Here is a 21,702-nt window from a genome sequence, read left to right as displayed (position 1 = left end):
CTTCTCTAAATGCACTGCTTTAAGTACACTGTAAAACAGTGCATTTACTTGCGCAGTGTTCAAATGTCTCAAATCAAACACTGTTGCTACACACTTACCGGAAATGACTCGACAGCTTCTTCTTCTACTACTTTTTAAGGCTGATTGTAACCAGCTGTTGGAAGACTATCGCAGACACTTTTCGGCAATCAATCAAGTTGTGTTTGTGGTAAAATGAGTTTTTTCTCGAGACATTTACGCCGGTATCTGCTCCAAAGACACGTCGTGATGTATCCTCTGTTAAGCTGGATCTACGTCACTAAGATGGCAATCGTTGAGGGTGGAAAGTGTCCATCAATCCACACTCAATTTTCTGCCCATTTGAGTGCACCAACTGAGTGCTCATTACATTTTCTCACACTGCTCAGTGTGAATACACTTGTGCACTTAAAATATAAGGTTTAAGTTATTATTTGAAGAAACAAGAGTGCAGTTTGAAAGACTTGTTTATCAGTTGTCCTCTTTGCCTTTCACCTGTCTGCCTCTGGCAAAAACCCCAGCACCAATCCGATGTCATTAATAATCCCTGCCTGTGGTTAAAGGCAACATTTAATCCAATAGAAATAAATGTTATGTGTGGGTTTCGCACTTTCTCTTGCTCCATTTGTGCTGCACGGTTGAGAGACAGAACCACTGCAGGCCTGTAAAATATGCCTCTTTTGTTGTTCAACGTTTAACATGATGAATGGAACACAAACCTTGAACAATCTAGTTAATCGTTCAGAAGTCTAGAAACAAGACTTTTTCCTCAGCATTAATACAAAAGACACATTTTCAGGGACAGCATCGAGAAACACAATCTGACTGCAGCTCATGTCCAAACAAATGATTAGTATTCCAATGACGGTTCTTGACATTTGACTCACCGATGTCCCAGTTGTAGGAGTTGGCCTCCATCTCCATCTTGCCGATGATGTACCAGATGCAGGCCATCCAGTGGGCCAGCAGAGCGAACATGGACATCAGCAGCGTCAGCACCACCGTGCTGTGCTGAGAGTAGCGGTCCATCTTCTGAAGGAGCCGCAGCAGACGGAGGAGTCTGACTGTTTTCAGCAAGTGGACGACGGAAACCTTGGGGGGAAAGAAGACGAACGTGTGAGATGAATAACTTTCCGGGAATCATTTGTTGCAGATTTTGGGGATAGTGGGGGAAACAAAATCATTGTGGTACGGATGACAGATGTCTTGAGAGTGTTACTTTCGTTCCGATCTGCCACTTCTCTGACATCACAGAGATGTTCTCATCAAAACAAAAAACAACTCTAGGATCAGACGGATGATCGTGGGTTTGTTGATTAAGCCTTCTTGAATGTGAAATTACCAATTAAAACAATCAGGACTCTTTGATCACGTGGATATTTTTAGCATGTTTACAGCGATTTTAGATCCGAAGCACAAGAGAAGATGATTATATATGGAAATGTCCCATTCAGCAAGTTAGGGGCCTCTCAGAGATGACATGTATATCATCATAGAAGCTTCATGAGCATGATATCAAGAGAAAACATCATGATAAGAATAAATAAATAAGGATACATGAATAATTAAAATAATAATTTGAAGGTAAATGTGTGTGTTTTGTCTGTATAGTTGATATGTTGATGAACAAAACAGTCCATTCCTCTTCCTCAAGTTAAAAATTAAACCCAAGCTTCACAAACCTAACCTTTTTACGTCACACATTGCTAGCTTTTGTGAAACTCATCAGAGAAAATGATTCTTTAAAAAATGTGTTTATATGTTTCTGTAAATATTTTAAGAAGTTTTCTGTTCTGAAACAATTCAGAACGAGTAAGAAAAAAACAGAAAGGACAACCAACACAAAATTAATGGGATTTCAGAGCCAGAATTTGAAGGTCAACTAATGTGTTTATTCAAGTGTGTCTTAAATAGATGTTGGACCTCTATTGTACTCATCGGTATGTGTCTGTTTGTACAAAACTCTCTTTTCATTGAAATATTTAGAAAATGTGCTTAAGGCCCGCCTACTGGAAACACTTCATTTATTCAAGATTAAATCTTGTTGACCATAACCACACCCACTCTGCTGTGATTGGTTAAGCATTAAGGTTTGTCACTGTGTGTCATCAATCTCAGAAGACTCAATCTCCAAGGGACTCATTGTATAAACAAAGCGGGCATGATTACAGCTGACTGGAGGAGAACTTTATAAAGTAATAACATCAAAACATCGTCATGATGAGAGACTCACTGCATCTTGGAGAGGAAGACTTCAACATTTGAAATATGTGAGTGAGTCAGGAGAGTTGTGCTTTCACTTTAGTTTCCCTTTTAATAAATTATTTTATTTTAAGTACATGACCGTATACATTTCATTTCTGAGAGATAAAAATATCCCAAACATAGCTACTTCCTGCCAGCAATTATGTGGGATGTTTTGAATCAATGTGCAACGGTGGGCGAGGATCCTGGTCAGCGGCCAATATCTGGACACGGCAACGAAAACGAGGCATAGATATCAACCAAAACTCTTCAACTACTGTAGGTGGATCCTCTCCGGCTGTAGACGTGCACCATTAATCCAACTTGTAAAGGTGTTTGAACTACACATGTTCTACTCTCTCCTGAACTGAACACCGTGGATCCAAAATACATTTTCCCACAGACTCTCTTCCAAAGAAACCATTCCCGCTCTAACTCAGCAACATGATTCAGAGTGATACAGCGAATAGATGTAATTCTTCAGTGATGGATGACGCACAGGTTTCTTTGTGTTGGATATACCGAGGTGAATACAAATGCCTGTTGTATTAAAATGTATTAGACTTGTGCAGAGTTGCTGAATAAGTGAAGACAAAGAATGGACTGTGCGAGCGAGGTCGGTGTGTTAGGAAGAGGAATGATGCAGACTCTTTATCCGAGCTGTTCCTGCTCGTGTCCCAGCTTTATTTTATGGTGTTTTTTTGCAGCGTAAAAACAGGACCGGTGCTTCACCGGGCATAATGAAGCCTCCTACTGAGCCCCAGGGAGAAACTCCATCTTTGCCCCACCATCTATCACAGCCCTATAGAGACATCCCCATCTCTTCCATGAGTGGTGAGCAATATATAAGTACACAAAAGTGAATATACGTCTCCTGCTGGCTCCTGTTTTTACCTATCTGTGTCACACATTTCCATTTTCCATGTTCATCAGGTGTGAAATTTACATTTACCTCCATGATTGCTTATCTTCCCCTACAGTATTTGCACACAAAAGGCAATAAATATTGCACAAACGCTCATTATTTCTTCCCCTGCAGCCACACCTTTATCCCGGCAAGCTAATCACACCAGTGTAGCAGGTGCACTTTATTGTTTGTCGATCTTGTAGTCCACTATATTCCACGAGATCATAAATAATGTTGGAGAAAATGACAGAGCAGTGAGCACTTTCCAGATCGAGTTGGTTTCGTACTCATAAAAATAATTTCTGACCTACTGAGTTCAATAATGGAGATTCATTTTTGACAGAATTTCCCGATATAATTTGAAATATTTAACCCTGTTATATCAGGGTCAAAGTGACCCAAAGGCCTGAAAACAAATGTGTTTGTGGTATCCCATGTGTTGTCTCTGGGTGAAGGTTAATGACCTCCCTGGCTCCCATGAATACATATGCAGTGGTGGAAGAAGAAGAACTTATTGAGCCTGGTGGGTGTAGTTTAGAGCTTGTGCCCTTTTCTACCCATTTTTGGATGGTCTGGATCGGTGAGAGGAGCAAAGGAGGAAGGAGGAGGAAAGAGAGCACATGTACACCAAGCCAGGAGGAGAAAGAAGATACTAGTGTATGATGTGAGATCATATTCACAGGTGTTAATGTGAAAAATATATTAACTTTTGTGAGGTGTGTGGGGTTGGTCGATTGGAGGATGAGGGCCAGAGGGGGGTTGGTTGTGAGGTGTGCTTACCTAGTAGTCTTCTGTTAAGTAAGTAATGGTTCTAGAGCGTATTGCTTGATTGGTTGTAGCTGCTTTAAGGTATTTCAGGGCTAGTGTTTGGTTTCGTTGTTTGATTGTCTGGATGCCAGTGGTTGCCTATGTAGAAGCAGCCATTACATACACAGTGGGGGAGGTCGTTCACCTTGCTATTGCAGGTATTGTCACATTACTAAAATGATGGCGCCACCTACTGAGATCTAAAAATAGGTCACTGCTACATGAAGCTTCATCAGTTGGTCTCTGTAGATCATCATCTTTAAAGTAGAATTTCTTGACCCTTGTGTTGTCTCTCGGTCAAGGTAAACGACCTCTCTGGCTTCCATAAATACATATGCAGCGTTGGAGGTCGTTCACCTTGACCCAGAGGCGACACAAGGGATACCGCAAACACATTTGTTTAAGGGCCTTCTGGTCATCTTGACCCTGGGACAACACAAGGGATAAGCATGGTCTTCATATTTACGGGTAACTGTTTATTAAGGAATTATCTATATTATTGCTTCACTCCAGATAGTCCACTCTCGTCCATGCATGTTTCTCAAGGTCACCTCAATGTTTCGCACCACAGTGTTATATGGGTGGCCTCTCAGCCTAAGGTTCTGGTCACATCAGAACAACCTAGTTACCAGCTGTTAATCTTAATATTTCAAAAATATGTTTATCATTTATTTCTTTAACCTCTGTGAAATGTATTTCTACAAGAGCAAAATGTTTTGGTTTATCCAATACTGGCGGTATTTGTTCTTAAAGTTTCATGATTATTTTAAATAGCGAATATGATGAAACAGTTACAAAGTAGCTGCAACTGATCTGGAGATGGTGCAAGAAAACCGCAGGTAATAAATAGAAGGTAAAATATTGAGAAATATATTCTTATGAGAGAACAATGAAATCAATGAATTTCTTTGTAGACAGATTGTATCAACGTTCCTGTTAGAAATAGTTGATGCTCTCATTTGATTGAGACATTCAATTGGATGTAAATATCATCTGAACACTCAGTGACGGACACAACATTTGGACAAAGACTCAACAGGAAGAAAAACAACATGATAAGGAAGAACCACGAGTCCCTCAGGCAACGGTGTTGCAGCAGGACTGGAGTCCTCCAGGGGAGCGCCAGTCTAAATGCCCCATCCTCCGAGAGGACGTCACCAGAACATCCCGCAATTACTCAACAATCACAGTCTCCGAGGTGGCGAAATTAAAATCAAGAAAGCCTGCACTGCTGGGACTGGATGGTATTTCCTTCTCTTTGCCTGAAGCAACCTCAAGTCATTGTGATCATTCACTCACATGACCAGCTCAAAAAAAACATTTGCCTTCCACACGGTTGTTTGCTTACCGGATATTTTCACAAATAATCGTATTAAATATCGTCTTAATATATAAACATTAATACCGAGTTTGTCGATGAATTTTATTTAGGGTTCGGATTTTTTTTTCTTTCAAAAACCAGGTCAATAAAATGAATTCAATCTTCAGCTCTTTAATCATGCTGAGAGTCAAAATTGCAAAAGACATATTAGCTACGAGCGTGAAAAATGTACAGGAGCGAGAAATTGTGGCCAAAATTCTCATCTGTTGCTTCAGAGTTCATGTGCAAACAGAGCAACATTTGATCAAACTGATAAACATGCATATACTTTTACATCTCGCTCGTATCTCCTTTCTCGACGTCCACAAATAGTTTCAGCTTCAGGCCAGAAACACACATTGTAAGTCTCTAGTATTACTCCCACAAGTGTGTCTGAATGTCTCAACACAGTGTGATACAATTGGTACATATATAGCTGCTCTCTCTGGACTAGGTCGTATCATTTTGCCCTCTTCACCAACAAACAATTCAACACAAAGACCAGTGAAGACTGGAGGTTCTCTTTACCAGCAGCGCCACTCAGACCCTCGAGGTAATAACCAGTCGTGTGTCTCACATGATCAGGAAGTGGATTTGATGCATTTCCACCTGCTCGCCCACTGGTGACCAATACGTCACAAACAGCGGTGACTTATTGATTTCCTGGATCAACAGCTTCACTTTCCAGCTCAGGTCTATTTTCGCCCTCAAGGTCCAGCAAATCCTTCACATTGGTCGGTCTGATTCACAAATCAATCCAGCAATGGGATTATCTGACATCGGATCTGTAACGGCTTTTCAGGAATAATGGATGTACAAGTGAACACGGAGCCTCTAAGGAAGACTGACGAAAGGCATTTCCCGAGGTTCACATCTGGGTCTTTGACATTCTTTATTTGGCCCTCTTGAGGTTAGACTACAACTATAAATGTAGAAATTACATTTACCTTTGTATCTTTTTTTAGTAGTTCTCCTTTTCACAAAATCACATGTTTATAGTGTTATAACACGAATACACCTTCTCCTGTACACAACATTTGATCCATATCATGGCCCTTCATACCTTCTTTCTTTTAGCTTGACAGCCCCTTACAAATAATGCGGCCCCTTAGGAAATTAAAGGGCCCGTCCCTGCTCTACGAGGACATACAAGGGAAGCGGAACCATAAATTCTATGAAACGGATGAAAGAAGACGAGCGAGTGAGGCTAATGTAAACTCTGTGAAAGAAGTGAGGTGAGAATGCTGTAAGGTCTGTAGGTTCACTAGAGGATGATGAGGTTATATAGCATATTCATTTTTCACGAATCATTTCTTTTTTAAAGCTTCAAGGTCTAAAATAGCAAAAAATATGTTCTTTTTTTCAGAAAGTAACTCTCCTTATTTGCTATTTTGTGTCTGTTCTTTCCCAAGATCACTAACCTATTTTTAAGTGAAATTCGTATCAGTCTTATCAAGTAATGCATTTTAATTGGGCTTTTTGTGGAAATAAAAACAACATTTTAAATAGTGTATTTATTCTTGGAATAATAATTGAGAATAATATGGAGAGGGGCACAAAGGGGTAAGAACACCTTGATGAAAAGTCAAAGAGGACTCATTTTAATAACTTGGAAACCATATTTATCGTATATTAAATATGGATGATTATTATAAACTCTGATTTTATGGTAAATAGTGAGGCCCCCTTCTTTTTCTCTTCTATAGGGTTTTCAGGGTTATTTACTTTTCACGATTATTTTTATATCATCATTTATATATTTATAATTTTCATTTAAATAATTTGTATTTTTTTCCTTTTCTTCAGTACCGTACTGAGGCAAACATAAATAGTTACAATACGAGGCAACATCAAATATGTATTTATATATATATGCATTTCAGCTAGTACAAGTATATATAATTATGTGTATCAGGAGAGCATTTCTTGCTGACACTCATAACAATCATCTTTTTCATTATTTCACAAATGTTTGACTTCTCATACTGTTGACTTTGCAGGTCATGTCAAAGGAGGTCGGAGGTGACTCACCACGCTGACTTTGAAGGCATAGAGAAGGTCAAAGGGCAATGCAGCGACCAGGTCGATGATGAACCACGTGGTCAGATAGTGGAAGCAGATCTGCCGGGCGTCAAAAATCACCTGGCCAGACTTGCTGACATAACTGGTGCGGAAATTGAAAACGATATCTGCAAAAGAAAAACATACCGAATCAACAAACATGAAGATTTTTCTTCTCAGTCTCATGAAGGTTCTGACCGATGATGAAGAGAATCTCCACCGCGATGTCGCTGACGGTGGTGCTGCGGGTCAGATCGTCGTCATCCCCGATGAAGCACACGTTGTAGGGCACGGTCACGGCGACGTAAAAAGTGGCTAACAAAATGAGCCAGTCCCAGCCAGCCTTGATGGTGCTGTAGTGCAGCAGGATGAACTTGGACTTCTTCGCGTCTGCTACTTTGTACTCCGGCAGAGCTGGCAGGTCACCAAACACATTCTGTGTCGAACAAAGAGGTTTTATTAAAGCACTGTATCACAACATTTCACTTGTATGATGGCAGAACTCATAAACACGCGCCGCATAATGGTCCTTTAATAGAGTTTCTAAACGAGAATATAATTAAAATCTTGACTTAATGGGACACTGACTGAGAAACCTTAATAACATCAAGGTCAAAAACATATTTGGCAGGAATAGAAAAGGCTCATAAAAGACTAAATTTGTTCGCACTATAACGACATGCAGGTTTAAAGAGCTAGAAAGGGTGTTTTGTTTATAATAAGGGACAAAGAAATGTATGTTGACGGCCCAAGACGAGCATATTGAACATCTTTGACCATTGTTTCTACCTCTGACAACATAGATCAACACACGAACAAAGAATATACCAAAAGAAAACACACAAGGCAAAACAGTGAAGTCAGAGAGTTAAAAAAGCAGGATTTTATGACGGTAGTTAAAGAATGGCAATTAATCACATTATTTTTATAACCCAACTTTTTTTATTAGTTTGACTTCATGTCAAACTTTAATAGCATTTCAAACTCAAGCCTTGTACGATATTTTTTTAAAGAACGTTAATTTGTCACATCCTTAGTATCTAAATAATTATAAATTAAACCAACAGTTTAATTAAAAACGTTTTTTCTTTTGTTGTGTAAATGCTCAGTGTTGTATCTGATGTGTCTAAAAATCAAAGTAACCCTGTTGACAAATTCACAGCTAAGATCTGATACTGAATGAAAGAAGCTCCAGTTAAGATCCATGTTTTATTGTTAAGTGCTGAGCTCAGCATCAACAGTGTCGTCTGTATACGTAGATAGAACTATTTGATTCCGATTGTTTGAGAACTTATCGCTCCACCAAAGGGCCATCTTGTGTTTAGGGAAAAGAATCGATGACTCGTCTTATCGCTGCAGCTCCGATACCTTGTTGAGCTTGAGCTTGCTCTTCTCTCTGCTGTGCAGGTGTCCGGAGATGTGGTAGAGCACGGTGCTGCGCCGCTTGTGAGAGGAACTGAACGGGCCGCTCGTCTTCACCCGGCCACGCCGGCGCTCTGCGGGCGAAAGTCAATGAGTCAACCATGCCTGACACAAAAAAAATTTTATTTGAAAATTATGTCAATGAGCAATGGTTCCCAACCCCCAGTCCAAGGACTGGTACCGGTCCAAGAGACATTTGTTAACAGGCCACAAAAAAAATCAAAAAATATAAAAATGTTCTGTTTATTATTACACCCTGAAAGATTTTATTTTTTTTAAAACCCACCTTGTTTTCTCTTAAATAACATTAGCTTGTGACTCTTGAATAGTGAAAATGAGTGAAACACAAAACATTTAGAAACTTCAGTTTCAGGGTCCTTACATAAATAATGCTAAACACAAACTTACAAATGGGAAAAAAGTTTCTAAAAGCTAGTAGACACACACATACAGAACACCAACCTAAGCATACAACCAAATATACATGGATGCAAATACACAAAAGTCTTGAGGTAACCTGTCCAGAGCTATTGCTGATTCAGCGTTATGTTATGTATTTTTCATGCATTTCGTTTTTTTGCAGGTCATGTCAAAGTATTTTTACTTATTTTTCTATCTGAAAGTCAATCCGTGAATATAATGATAACATTTAACTGGTCCACGGTACAAAAAAGTTTGGGGACCCTGATATAGTATATACAAGGTGTGGACAGATGTCAATAGTTCGATTTTTTCCGCTAAATTTTAAGATGTTAAATGTAGTCCAAAAAATGACACAATAAGAAGGTTTATAAATGGCAGACAGATCAGTTCTTCTTTGGAAAAAATGTCCCCAGCGTCGCCTGCTGGTTCCTGCCGGTCAGAGGTTGGTGAGTCACTGACAGGTAGGATCAACAACATCCTCGAACGCATGAAGATGACAAACACAACAGCTCCTGGCCAAGTAAACATATCTTGAGCTGTGGTTCAAGAGGTCAATGTTTTTTTTGGCAGCTAACCAACAATCCTCTTGTCTTGTGTATCGCTCGTATCATAACTATCACGTTTTTTAAATTTAGTTGCCATTGTAAAATAGCATTCACTTTTTACCATTATGTGTGTTTGTATCTGTTACCCCAAAACAATTATTCTAAATAAATAGTAAGTAAGTAAGTTGAGGTTATTTGTAAAGCACCTTTTTAGACCAGGGTCACAAAGCACTTGAACAATCAAAAACAATAAACAGTTAAAATCCATGCTTTAAAAGATCAAGACAGATAAGACAAACACAGATGTCCCAGAAAAACAGGGGAAAGGCTGCACAAATAAGAATGTCTTAAGATGTTTCTTGAAGTAGTCAGTAGAGTAGAATTTTAAAATTGATCCTTAAAGAAACTGGCAACCTGTGAAGAGTTTTAATGATCAGGGAAATGTAAGTTCTTCTACTAGAGCAGGTCAGAATTCTCGCTGCAGTTTTGTATCAACTGCAGGTGAGACAGGTCCTTCTTGTTTAGACACCAAAATAAATAATGGGATTTATATCAAATGTATCCTTTATTATACATCAAGAAATGTTCTGTGTCTGTATTATTTTAAATTTGTTTAAATATTTTTATACTTTGTGTGCGTGTGTTTTAATACTTCATTCATTGTAACCTGTGTGTCCGTGTTTTATTTTTAAATAGTTCTATCCGTTGTGTGTGTGTGTGTGTGTTTTAATACTTTGTAACCTGTGCATGCGTGTGTGTGTGTGGGGAGATTTGGGTAATTCCTCGCACGGAGTGTGTTTCCCAGTGACCACGGTGGGGAACAGACAGGGCTCATCCATAACACAGCTCTGCCTTGAGGGACGTGACACGAGCGCAGGGAAAGAGACTCGCGTATTTTTAGATGTAATGAATTTCTCTTTGCTTTCATAATCATTCCTGCGAGAGCGGGCGGTGGCACAGGTGGGAAGGAAGGCGGGGAAAGGTGTACGAAGGGGAAGTGGGCGAGGTATGTGGGTCAGACAGGGGGTGTGAACAGATAAACACAGTTGAAGCTGCTTCACATGATGAGAATAATGAGAAACCAAAGTTGCAGAGGTTAAATAATTCTGGGAATTCATGAATAACATGAAGAAAGAGGAGATTTGCTACAGCAAAGAAACCATTTGGATCCTTCATTTGTTTAAGATAAAAAATAAACGTAAGCACACTTTTTTTCTTTAAAAAAAGGTTTCTGTGTGGATCCAATTATACAACATCTTAACATATACTGCGTGTATCCGCGGGGTTTTAATTCGCATGGACGATAAAACAGCTGGACATGTATTGAAAATCATCATGTGACTACTCAGGAGGGAGAAGAGGGGCAGAAGACCCCCATGAAAATTCAAATCCTACCAGTTTTTTTTATGACATTCAAACAATATATTATACATACAAAGGAGAATTACACAATTGAATCTCTGTTTGTTAATTTAAGGGGGCAAAGAAAAGCAGAAGACCCCCATGAAATAATCAAATAGGTCCAATTTTCTTCCTCTTTCTACACAATATATATATATGCAAGTAGAGCTAATACTTTTAATTAGAAATATAAATTCAACACTAAAACACATTTTTCTGTTGCCATGGAAACACAGTTGGTTCAAATAATTTATAATCATCTAGACGATAGACAGGTACAAGTTCTGTGTGCAGGATTTTCCCTCAGGAGGCGTTCGAGGCCATGTTGTAACAAATGGTGTCAGGAGTGGTAATGTGTGTACGAAGAATTGAAGGATTTAGAGATGAAGGAGGATGAGGGGCTCTGAGAGGGAATACCATTGAGGTATGAATGATTGAGTTGAGGGCAGGATGGGTGTTTAAATGTGGTCTCTAAGACTACTGTGCACTGACACTTTCACTAACCTGGGTTTTTGAGGGGTGCGTACGGTAGAAAATCAGGTCTGAAGACAACATTTCTCATGATTTCATGGTGATTTTTCAACATTTTCACACCAAGTTAACATTTTAATCCAGAGGGAAATTGATTTAAAAGCCATGACACCAAACCAAAGAAGAATAATTGTATTATGTGAAGGTACAAATGTGATTATGTACCATGGCTTGGTTTGTATGCCTTCAATTTACTTGTGACCTGTTCAGAGTGAAACTCATCTCTCTCTTAATTAAAAAATGTGTGACATCTATGACCGACTGCACAGTGACTGAGACACATTCTAAGGATCACATGTACGTTCAACACTTGTTTCTGAATTTAAGTCCTGAGGTATACATTGTTCACAGCCCATGAGTTCTTTATTAAGGTAGTATTAACTTGACATCAGTCCTGATATTGCTGTCAAAATAAATCATCCGTAATAAAATACAATGCTTTCATAATTGGGCGACTGTTCTGCATCTTTAAGCTGTAAATGTCCATGATGGTTGGGAGGCTTCTCCTGAACCTGCAGCTATAGCAGCCTGCAGTGAGCCTGTAAAGCCCAGTTGTAGAAGGTTGAAAGGACACAGACTTCGGGGGCAACTCTCTTCAGTATCATGAGGAAGAACATCTGCTGATGAGCCTTCCTGACCAGGCAAGACATGTTGCTGGTGCTCAGGCACATGTCATCGCTAAGGTTTTTAGATATTTGAGGCAGAGGACGACCTCCACAGATGCTCCTCCGATGTGCAGTTCAAGAGGAGAGGATCAGCTTTTCTGAAGTTCACAATAACCTCCTTGGTTTTCTTCATTGATGCAGAGGTTATTTTCTCTGCACTCCAGGTGTGACACCTCCTGTCTATATTCACATTCATCGGCATTACTAATGAATCCCACCACGGTTGTGTTGCCAAGGAACCTCACAATTTGACAAAGTCCTGGCTAAGCTGTCATATGTGGGGTGAACAGGAGGGGGCTCAGGACACAGCTTCATGCAAAGTGTATGACACACCACAGTGTTCGGGGGTGATGGTGTTGAAAGCAGAAGTCCACGAAGACCAGAAGGAATCTGCTGTAAAAAGCAATAGCATCCGTTGATAAATAGCACAGATAAGAAAATACTGATATCGTACAGCTTTTCAAGGTCCACTCGAGAAGGTTTAATGCTCTTGTGTCAAATAATGACATGCTGTGCTACAAGCTAGAAACCAAGAATCTCTTTCAGCAGGCAAACTTTTAGTAAATCATCAGCAATTCATGGTCCAGCCACCCCATGCTATATTTTTTGCAGCGCCCACTGCTGGTAAATCAGTTGACCCTGTAGTAAATTAATTCAGAGTTGGGTGTTTTCTGTGTGTTTGTCATGTCTAAAAGTCTGCAAGAGCTCTGCTTGTAACTTGCCTGTATATGGCTAACAATTGAGTTACATAAAGTGATCATGTCACAAAGGAAGACAATATATTCCAACTATATTTATTTATTTTTTAATTCAATACTGTTGCCATATTCATTTTATGTACATAATTCAAACCTTTTTTATAAGATCAATCAAACACACTTGGCAGTAGCCTAAGATGAGTTGTTTACACTAGCAATTAAACAGTTTTTCCTTTCCACTCGCTCTCTCTACTCTGTCCTCATGTGCAAAATCGACTATATTGTTTAGTCTGACCAGTTTTAGAACGAGTTTGCCTTGAGAAAATTGCAATATCTCTTGCTCTCGGCAGGTTACTCGAGGTGCACAAATACAGGAATAGTTGGATAAATCTTGAATTGTAAATAGGAATTCATATATTCTCTCAATTAATTACTGCTTAACAAAGGCCTGCACTGATCATTGAATATTGTAGGAATAATTCATGATATTGTGGAACAATGATTATTGATCATAGGGCCAAATCCTTCTCTCAAGAAAAAAAAGTCACGGTATACATAGACGTTTAATTTAGTTTTCTTATGTTGTTCAAATAAAATATACTGATGATTTACTGTGTAGTTTCCCTTAATCTACATTAGATGGTTAATATGAAACAACACAAAACTAAATAAGTAAGTAATTACATTCTCACAGTTATTTGGCGCATATATTTTTTGTGTATCAAACAAACAACTGTTTCTTACTACTCTCAATATGCAAATGTCTTAAAAGATTTATGGGCCAAATTTATATTAAATAGCTTGTCAAACCCACCGGCATTATGGTGTTCGTCTCTGTCTAGCAATCTGCCGCATCAGCCAATATCCTGTATCGTGAGAATAAATAAATTAAGTGGACAAAAATACATTTTCTCTCTATGCTGCTGAATATTTACAGCCAAGAGACGATTGATGATTAGTTACATTTAATCAAGGCAGCGTCGCTAACAAACACAGAGACACACAGAACATCTTTATTTATCATAAATCGCTGGGTGAAATAATTGTTGTGGTTCGTCGTTTTGATAAACAATAGAAATGTTCTTTTTACTAGACCTGTCATCAGAGTTCCATTCTGAGTATTTGTTGTGTGTTTTTTGCCTAGCAACATCAACAAACCTTTTTGTCACTAGTAGCATGGATCTGAACTGAGTTTTTTAAATATTAAATCAGCTCTAATGTACATAAAGGTTTTATTCATATTTTTGTTCATATTTTACTGTGATTATTGGTTTCATTTTGAACAGACATTATTATTTTAAAGATACCTAAAAATTATTATTTGACCACCAAAATGCTTTTCAACAGTAGTTTGGGGACGTTAGTTGCATTCATTTCCATCATATCTGAAGCAAGTCATCTTCGAAGCAGAAAACATGAGCCTTTCTCCTGTGAACACATGCGCACAATGACAGGCTGGAGATATTCTGGTGTCATGACAGTGCAATTACACAAGTGTTTATAACAGAAGAAATATGATCGATCTCCGATGTTTAAGATTAGTATTTACATCAATGATGTTTGTTTCATTCACCTTGACCCAGGGGGTTAACAGGCAATAGTAGTAACAGAAATAGTTTGGGCCTACATGACCAACTAAGACAATCTTACATTGATCATTTATATCAGCTAACTTGACGCCACGAGAAGCTAAATGGAAACACTAAATTTGTATTTTGCACCCTAGACGGCTTTATGTTACCATTATTGTCATGGAGCTCAGTTAAAACCAGCAAAAATGAAACACAATAAAAACAAACCATTGCATCCACATAAGCCCCAGAATTGTTTCTCTGCATCAAGATGGTCTGTAAATAACTGTTTAACTCATTTTAAGTTAACAAAAAACTCAACTGAAACAACCCATGGACTAATGATACTTCAGGATTTTCTACATGTGCTGCCTGGTATCAAAAGCCTCATGGGCACATCAAATATGTGGCAGAAGAGAGGTAGTTTGAACACAGTGGTGTGTGAGCTGAGCCAAAAGGCAATCTACAAACAATCCGATGAGCCATGACATCCTCTAGAAAATATATTGTAGATAATACTCTTAAAAATAAATTATTTATAATTCACTCTTGTTGGTCTGGAACTGGAATGAAACTGAATTGATTGACATTCGTTTAGTTTACACTGACCTTCCTTCTTGTCCTCTTGGATGGCTTTGGCTTTGGTCTCGGTAATGTCCTTGAACGAGGCCAGGAAAAGCACCACATCTCCCTTCTCATTCTTGATGGGTACGATGTCCAGCAGGCACCAAAACAGCGCCACTGAGGGACAGAAACACTCTTATCAAGACCACTACGTTGCACGTGTAGCGCAACAAATCCCAGACCTATTAGTAAACCTATCTACAGCTGGAAGTCCCTGAGGGGGAAACAGAGGCTTTAAATAGACCGGGCCACTTTCCCCAAGACACAGCTGGAGATGAAACCATCTTTTGGGTCCAATCTCCTGCTAAATAGATTGCCTTTCAGTTGAGATGTGGGTCAGTGTCCTTTGGTTGTCCACCCTCGTGTTGTTTGCTCTCATCGGTGCAGAATCTAAAGCCATTTTTAAAATCTATTTTTTCAATTTATAAAATCCGGCAATTTACAAAACCTTTTTTTTCTTTTTGTATGTGTATTAATAATTCCTGAAAATAAGCATAAAAATATAACCTTATAACCTTTTTTCAATTTATTTTAGATTTGTTTTATTATAGTTGTTTTATATTGTTTAAATTAAACCATATTCTCAGAAAGAAACATTACTTTATTCTATTTTGGACCTAAATAGACCTAAATATTTTGGACATAATAAACAAATATATTTGTTTGTTTTCTCTTCAAATATGTTTATTGATAATAATAAAATCGTGTATACGTTTGCACAGCTATTTTAATTTTTTTCTTTTCAACAAAGAAAGAAATTATGTACAAATAAATTATTAAAAAATGCTCTAATAATAAGATAGAGGGAATAACTCAGTATAGAGTAATTAATAAAAATAATAATACATAAACAAATTAAAGAACAACAACATGCAAACCCCGAAACATAATAAACTCCAACAAAAATACATTCACAAATATATTGTGATCATTTCAACCAAAAATATTGTATTTTATATACATAATTACAGTTTTTAATATATAATATAGATTATCTATGATAGTCATTGTCAAACTAAAATTGGCACAACCGTACAGGAAGTGGAAGTAGCACTCAGGAAGTCACTTTTACAGCAATTTATATAGTTTATATTGTCATTTGTGATCATTGGTTTCAATTGAAAAGTCATTTAGATATCACATATCTGCAAAGATCACTTTACGACGCAGCTTGGTCGGAGATGGAAGTTCATTTTGAAGCTTCTAGGAAGAGAAATCTACACTTGAAACTGTTCAGGTGAATCAGGTGACCATGTGACCTGGAGGGGAACCCAGCAAAATGTAATAACCTGTCAGAGAACGTCAATGAGAATGTCATTTGAATCCGTCAATCTGATTTCTGATTTGTTTTGCTATCAGACAGACTGAGACAAAGACCTAAATAAAGTTAATAAACAATGGTTTGACTAGTTTGAGTCCTCACTTATACAGGAAGTTATGTGTGCTCAAAAGAGGAGGTTCACAAAACAACGTACACAAATCAAACTAAAAGTTCTGTTTCAAGTCTATATCTCTAATATATTAACGCCTATAGAATTGCTTAATGCTGTATCACGGTGAGCAAAGAACACTTTTCCCTCTCATTCATTAGTGATACGATGCTGATTAACGGGGGTTCCCGTGGAGTTCCCGCACGTGGCGTACACTCCTCTGGCTGGTGATGACTCAGGCAGTGTTTATGTGCTTTTCTCTCTCGTGTCACAGGATCTTTCAAGCTCGTCGCGAGAGAAGAGGCTCTTGATTGCGAGGATGTGGCGTTCCCTTCCCTCAGGGGGACGGAGCTCCGTCAATCAGAGGTCTGTTTACAGTCAGCTCCGACTGTGCCCACGAACGTATGGTGAAATAAAATGGACAGACATGGAAGAATCATCCTCGACTTTTTTGTTTTGTATTCAAATTATCTTTCAGATGGTGGGTGCATTCTATTGTTCAGAGGCTACTGTACCATGACTGTTGTGAAGGCCAGTCAAGGAAATATGTCTAATAAGGGGAAATTATTTAGGCAAATGTAATCGTGACAAGACATTATTAAGCATGGGATCATATTGACTATATATGATTTCATTTTTTATCATTTTCTTACATGAACAGATTGGCAAGGTGGGAGAAATATTGGCTAAATGTAATTATGTCACAAATATTTGTTGTTTTGTATTAATTTATACGAAATAATGATAAATAACTGAAGAAATATCCATTATAAATAAAGCTTACTAACTTACTTTCTTACTATTGCTGGATAAAAATATGTTATAATAAAGAATGTAATATGTGTTAATAGCTGTGAGAAGAGAAATACAGTTTAAAAAGGAGTTAAATAAATGGGAAATTAAAGATATTGCAACTAGTTAACTGAAATAAACAAATCTACATCATCAATATGCGGATCTCTTGCAAAAATACAGGCAGCAAATGGCCCCATATCTGCTTACATATGTTTTAAAAAGTCTGAAGAAAAACAAGTCCAATATTGTTATGTTGGCGATCATGCAGTAATGCTACCCATACTTCAGATACTTTCTTCTAAACTCTTAACAAAGACCCAAACCTAAAAAAAAAAAAAAAAGGCCAATTGACAAATAAATATGTTAAATATATATTCAATTAATTTCAAAATAGAAAATCCTTCTCTGCACAAAGTACATTTACCAATGGACTGGAAATCTGACTTTTTTAAATGAATGTTTTGGCCACTAAAGCCTACGCTAGACTAATTGTGTTAAGACTTTAGCAAAAGAAACAGAAGTATAAGTAAGAGCTTGTTAGTGACTAGATAAAAAACCCAATGTAACAGATGTGTGTTCTGAAGCAGTCACAAACGAATCAGAGACTGACGTTTGTGGCGACAATCAGAAGAATTTTTGAGCTAAAAGATGTGCGTTAATTTAATTCAACCACAAAGTGGGAAACACTTCACATCTGTGGAGAGTTTGATGAAGTTGATTCTGAACACAAACTCTTCTCCACCATCTGGCACACGAGTCAACACAGTAAAACTGTGTTACATTATGAAATGATGAATATATTACAGTACGATATCATTATGCCACATTTTAAATATTTACTGTATATTTATATTTTGTCTACTTTTTTAACACCATTTAACATCCCTTACTCATGCCATGAACCTCCATTCTTTTGTACTAAAAAAGTGTTTCATTTCAGACTGTATTTTTCTCGATGAGACTAACCTGGATAAATAAAGGATAAATGAAAATAATAAATAATAAAAACTTTCTTTTATTTTATAAGACATTTCTGGAATAAAACATGTTCAAAATAACCCTAACAGGGCCATGTAGTCATTCTTAAAATAAGGCTTCTCCAACTATATCGATCTATCTGTGACACTGTGTACCTCTTCTGTTGGATATGTTGTCAGACACTTCAACAATAACAGAAAGTCTTATCGTCAAACAATTCCTAAATTGGTGGACTTGTTAGAAATTGGAAGAAACTTTTCTAAGGCTCTTTTAAAAATTACAATAAAAATAAATTACAATAAATGTCACAGTGGATTGTAAAACCTGACTTGAGTCCAAACCTCTGATTCATATCTGGTTTTATTTTTATGATCTTACTTTCTAGCTTTTAATAGCCTTTTACAGCTCATAAAAGAGCCGTAACTGACACTCTGAAGCCAAAAAGACACTTTAATTGACAAAGATGAAGGAAGATTGATCTGTAATACTGTTTCTTAGCATCCTTCACTCCAGCAAGATGAGTCAAAACACAAGACCGATGCACAGAGCATAATAAACAGTGAAATAAGGAAAATAAAACAGCTAATTACCTGTTTTTTTGTAGAACATGATCTCATCTTTAAACTCCTTTCGCTCCTCCAAGGCTTCGTCGATGCTGAGGATGATGCTCTCGCTGGTCTCAGGTCCACACAGGAATTTACAGGCGCAGCTCTTCTGCATGACCTCGGCCCTGGAGAAGCCTGTGAGCTCACAGAAGCCATCGGAGCAGTAGACGATCGGGAAGCCTTTGGAAACCTGAGCGTTGGCCAAGATGAAGTTGCTGTCTGCAAGCGAGAGTCAGCGGTTAGTTTAATCTACCTTCCAATATCTGCCATGCATCGATATTTACATTTCAGTTCCACGCTGGATCTAGCCTCTTCAAATATAGAGATGGAAACATATATTTTCATGGATTTCTTGTCGATTGATACATCCGTTAGTTCATAAACTAGTCTGTGGTCGTATGAGGAATAAAATCTGATTCTTGACGAGACACTTTTTAAGAAGTTCGTTTATCCGTGTGGTGACTCCTTGAATCTCAAACAGGTTTCCACTGGAGACTCTGGAGTGCATTATTGCACGTATCACACACATTGTTTGTACGGTTATTTTTGTAAAGATTGCCTCATCATAGCTCATCTGAGCGCCTGCAGGGGATCCGGCCTAACTCGGATGTGATTTCCAATTCTGACAGGCTTGTCCCTGTGTGTGAGCGCTCGTCGTCCAGGTGAACACGACTGGTTGGGCAGAAATACACATCCGGTTCCAAAGATGATGTGAAGGGGAAGAAAAGAAAAGTTTTTAAAGTGTTGTGATGTTTTTGGTTTATTTTACTTTTAAAGCCACAAAAAACAAGTATTTAGTCTAGTTTATTTAGAGAGTTTTCTCAACTAAAAATACCCTGAATCTAAGAATTTTAGTCCAACATCATAATGACAATTTTTTAATGTTATGATGTGACTTCATTGGCGACGTTTTTCGGAAGGAACACACACTCAAACCATATCCTGATCAATTTGACTTCATGGCTATTATTTTTGGGAGATCTGTAGCAACACTTTTTCATATGATTTTGTTATTTACGCACATCTTTGACCCAAATATGATTGTATTATGTCATTGGTTTTGCACTCATGTATGTCCAATTATTACATCTTATTCTTTAAGAATTAAGTCCCATATTAGGTATATAATCAAAGCTATATAAACGATTACATTTAATATGATGATCTTTATTCCTTTACCACTCAATTGTAAAGATATGGATTATCTTGCTCAGCACACACTCATAAAAAGCTACTTACTTCAGAAAAATAAAATTAATTCGATCATTATTATTTTAATCTCCAGTTTGTGTTCCTCAGATATATTGTTTAAAATCTACTTCACTCTGGTGCTAAAATTTGTTTTTGTATATATATATATATATAAATTCCCTGTTTTGGAACAGACTGTAAGCTAAGAGTTGTGGTTGAATTGTTTTCAGCAGGCGTTACAAGAGGCTTCAGCTCAGGCAGAGAATGTGTGTGGGTGGAAACATGAAGGTCATTAAACTTTATAAATGAAGGATCTATTTGGATGCTGGAGTACCTCGGTACCATTCTCTTGAATCACATTAGCCGGTGTCACAAAGGGGGACACGCGGGGGGGACACAGGAACACAATAGGGCCGTCAGAATGAATAGATCATTTGAGAATCTTTCACAATGTTAGGTTGACGTGGAGCTGCTGGTTAAAACTCCATTCGCTCATTATGGCTGAAAACTGTGAACTGTCCTGAGACAGATAATGTTCATTACCCTTGGAATAGTCGGTGTGTGAGTGTGTGTGTGTGTGGGGGTGTGTGTGTGTCTGTGTTTGTGTGTGTATGTGTGTGTATTTGTCTGTGGGTATGTGTGTCTGTGTGCACGTGTCTGGGCGTGTTTGTAAGTGCATGTGTGTGTGTCTGGGTTTGTATGGGCTTATGTATGCGTGTGTGATTGTATGTGTGTGTTTATTTGTGTGTGTGCGTGTGTCTGTATGGGTTTGTTTGTCTGTGTGTGTTTGTGTGTGCGTGTGTTTGTCTGTCTGCATTTGTGTGTGTTTGGAGTGCATGTGTGGGTATCTGTTTGTGAGTTTATATGGGTTTATGTATGATTATGTGTGTGTTTGTGTTTTTTTGTGTGTGTGTGCATTTGTCTGTGTGTATGCGCTTGTGTCTGCGTTTTTGTCTGTGTGTGTTTGTGAGTTTTTATGGGCTTATGTATGTGCGTGTGTAATTGTGTGTCTGTGTTTATGTTTGTATGTGGGAGTGTATTTTTTTTTAGTTTTTGTGTGCTTGTGGCGCGTGTGAATGTAGATTTTTTCTGATTTTGTGTGCGTTTGTGTCTGTGAGTCTGCATGTGTGTCTACTGGAAAATGTATGCAGTCAACAACTCTTGGTAGTTGATGAACGACACACACAACAAGCACATGTTTAATGGATGCAACAGGTGAAGTGTCTTAGTACATAATGAAAGAGGAAAAAAAACACTAGAGTTTAAATTGCTGCAACTAATGAAGCTGTGCATCTTGACTGAAGCACTCAATCTATATCTTTTCACTCAGCTTGATTCCTTTTTTTCTTCCTCCTTGCGTGTTTTGGCAGCTCCAGTATTTTCTCAAATGTTGATAAATAAGAAGCTGCATCTCCTCAATGAATAT

At 38.0% G+C, this 21,702-nt stretch overlaps 1 protein-coding gene across 1 annotated transcript in view; it reads right to left on the bottom strand.

Moving 5' to 3' along the window:
* Window positions 1-19,266, bottom strand: part of kcnh8 (potassium voltage-gated channel, subfamily H (eag-related), member 8) — a 57,550-nt gene extending 38,284 nt beyond the window's left edge. The window contains exons 1-6 of the mRNA XM_087786073.1: window positions 19,071-19,266; window positions 15,263-15,394; window positions 8,766-8,893; window positions 7,596-7,833; window positions 7,368-7,525; window positions 906-1,110 (exon numbers count right to left, since the gene is read on the bottom strand). Of these exons, the coding sequence (XP_087642199.1) occupies window positions 906-1,110; window positions 7,368-7,525; window positions 7,596-7,833; window positions 8,766-8,893; window positions 15,263-15,394; window positions 19,071-19,200 (991 nt within the window). The 5' untranslated portion in view covers window positions 19,201-19,266. The remainder of the gene's footprint in view (window positions 1-905; window positions 1,111-7,367; window positions 7,526-7,595; window positions 7,834-8,765; window positions 8,894-15,262; window positions 15,395-19,070) is intronic.
* Window positions 19,267-21,702: the final 2,436 nt, after the last annotated feature.

The sequence above is a fragment of the Callionymus lyra genome, chromosome 3, assembly GCF_982586985.1.
Source record: "Callionymus lyra chromosome 3, fCalLyr1.hap1.1, whole genome shotgun sequence".
NCBI lineage: Eukaryota > Metazoa > Chordata > Actinopteri > Syngnathiformes > Callionymidae > Callionymus > Callionymus lyra.
Note: the sequence above shows the minus strand (reverse complement) of the source record. Positions and strands in the feature narration are given on the sequence as shown.